Source organism: Hippocampus comes, unplaced genomic scaffold (assembly GCF_001891065.2).
Source record: "Hippocampus comes isolate QL1 unplaced genomic scaffold, H_comes_QL1_v1.1 scaffold159, whole genome shotgun sequence".
In the NCBI taxonomy this organism is placed as follows: Eukaryota; Metazoa; Chordata; class Actinopteri; order Syngnathiformes; family Syngnathidae; genus Hippocampus; species Hippocampus comes.
Window position 1 is genome coordinate 1216144 of NW_017805742.1, and position 2322 is coordinate 1218465.

At 45.3% G+C, this 2322-nt stretch overlaps 1 protein-coding gene across 1 annotated transcript in view; it reads right to left on the reverse strand.

The window, feature by feature from the left end:
• Window positions 1-2322, reverse strand: part of mtcl1 (microtubule crosslinking factor 1) — a 37978-nt gene that overhangs the window by 30324 nt on the left and 5332 nt on the right. Inside the window, 1 exon segment of the mRNA XM_019883626.1 lies at window positions 2227-2318. Within this exon segment, the coding sequence (XP_019739185.1) occupies window positions 2227-2318 (92 nt within the window).

The following is a 2322-nucleotide window of genomic DNA, read 5'->3' on the forward strand; positions in this document are numbered from 1 at the left end:
GGGGGGTGGGAGAAGGCCAGCATATGCTTTGAAGCGGTCTCGAACTTGCTGTACAGTAAGTAGCTACCGGAGGAGCCTCAACACTCGAGATCCTGCCCTGCCTTTATATTTGAATGAACCCATTCTCCTTTTCTTACGCTCATTGTTTCCTCTTCCTCCTTACTCAAAGCAAACCCGGAGCTTTTCATTCAAAAGATGACAAATCCGTATCGGCGAGCAGCAAGGCTCCTTCACGAGACCCAGTCACTTCTCATCCAATCCTATCGTTCTGATGCCATCACTACGATTCCGTTTGTATCCGGGATTTTCCCTATGACATGTTGTGACGTATTAACAAGCCCGTGAAGCCACAGGATGTCATCTCCCGACATTTATTTTACGAGATAAGGCTCAACATCATCAGGCCGCAGACCCTCTCAAACCAGCTTGTAAATCCCAACATGTAAAACAATGCGACAGTTTCACGTCATCCCGCGTGCCTTTGTGTCAAGATAACTCTGTGTCATCCCACGAAAAACACAAATCCCAGACGCTAATATGACCGGGGTAAAATATCGTATGACAAAGCAGTCCCTAAAAAAGTTTATGCGATGATGTGGCGCTGTACTGAATTATAAATGCTCGACGTGTATTTATGTTCAAAGGGAGGATGCGTGCAGTGTATGTGTGCCACTGCGGCAGGGAGTCTCGGCATTCATTGGCGGAGTCTCACACACACACGTACACACACACACACACACACACACACACACACACACACACACACACACACACACACACACACACACACACACAGCAGCACATGCTAACTGGGTCAATGAGATTCCCTCGTGTTCTTCTACCAGCTTTTGATAAGCAATACATGCTCGAATTTGAAATTGTCATCATCCAATTTGCGAGCTATATGTGCCCCATGCACAGATCTTCTACACCCAAGTGTGGGCAAAGTATGGCGCGCACGCAACGCACAAGCCCGCGTCATGTATGTGTCATTTCATGTTTTCAATGCAGTGATGACTCATGTGAATGGCAATTCACGTTTTAAGTTTGTGTCAGCTGAAAAAAAAAAAATTTATATATATATATATATATATGAAGGTTTGTTGCACACACTGTGCTGTCAATAGTGTTTTCTTGCTTCAATAACACTACCGCCCCCCCATAAAAAAAGGAAAACATGGATTGCATCACAGTGTGCTTTCCAGCTTAAAAAGAAAGTTCCACCAAATTGTGTGACTGCAGGAGGTCCCCCAAAGTGAGTCATTAATAAACAATAAGCATAATCAACGTTGACCTTTGCCATGACAACATAAAAAATGAAATATGCGAGGTAGAAAAGATTAAATGTATTTATGTTCAGTGAGGTAGAGAAAGAAATAGACCGTTGTTATTCAGCGAAATTGAGAAAATAATAAGAGAAGTAATTATGGGAGGTCAAAGAGCTTGTCTTTATTTTAGTTTTTTAAACTGAAACGTCACTTTTGAAAATGCACTTCCAATGAAGCGGCATAACAGGTTGTCATTTTTATGTGAAGCATGGGTGTCTGCGGAATGTAACTCTTGAAGCAACTGAGGGGGGGGACCGGAGAGAGCGTTTGTTTTTGTGGGACAAACGTTAAGGAGAACCAAGCCCCAAAACCTGCACACTTCCCCAGAGTCATCCTGCAGTCCCACCCATCCTAATGTCAGCCCACGCAGGATGCAGTCGCAATGCTAAATGTTCCTCTCTCTCTCTCTTAGCAATCCACGCGCACTTTACGTTCGCATGACTACGCCGCTTCCACAAATAGGCTAACTTAGAAAGAAACCTGAATAAAACTGTCGCTTCCTTGGCAGAGGCAACAAAAGTAGCACAAGACAGACGTTTGAATCTCGTTTGTTGCTAGGCCGGAATCTGAAGGCACTATCATTCTCCAAGTGTCTGGCTTGCTGTCCACACTGACTCTCCCTCCCTGCTACTCTATGTCGGGCTCTTGTTTGTTACTGGGGAGGATTGATAGGGGGGGGTGTCTGTCTGACTTCCTGTCCATGCTGGCTCTCCCCGTCCTTTGTCGTTGTGTAGTCGAGGGAACAGCCTAGCAAGGGTGACTGTACTACTGTATGTCAATTTTTTTTTAATTGGGATTTTGGGCGTACCGATTATTGATTTTTGCCTAGAAACCTGTGGTGACATGACCTAAAAAAATATATATGTTGCTGCGGGGTATGTAGTCTATATCCACTGACCTCTTTGGCCCGCTCCAGCTCGTTGTGCAGCGCCTGCTTGGAGATCTCCACCTCGATGATCCTCTGCCGCAGCTGCTCGTTCTCGTCCTCGGCTCG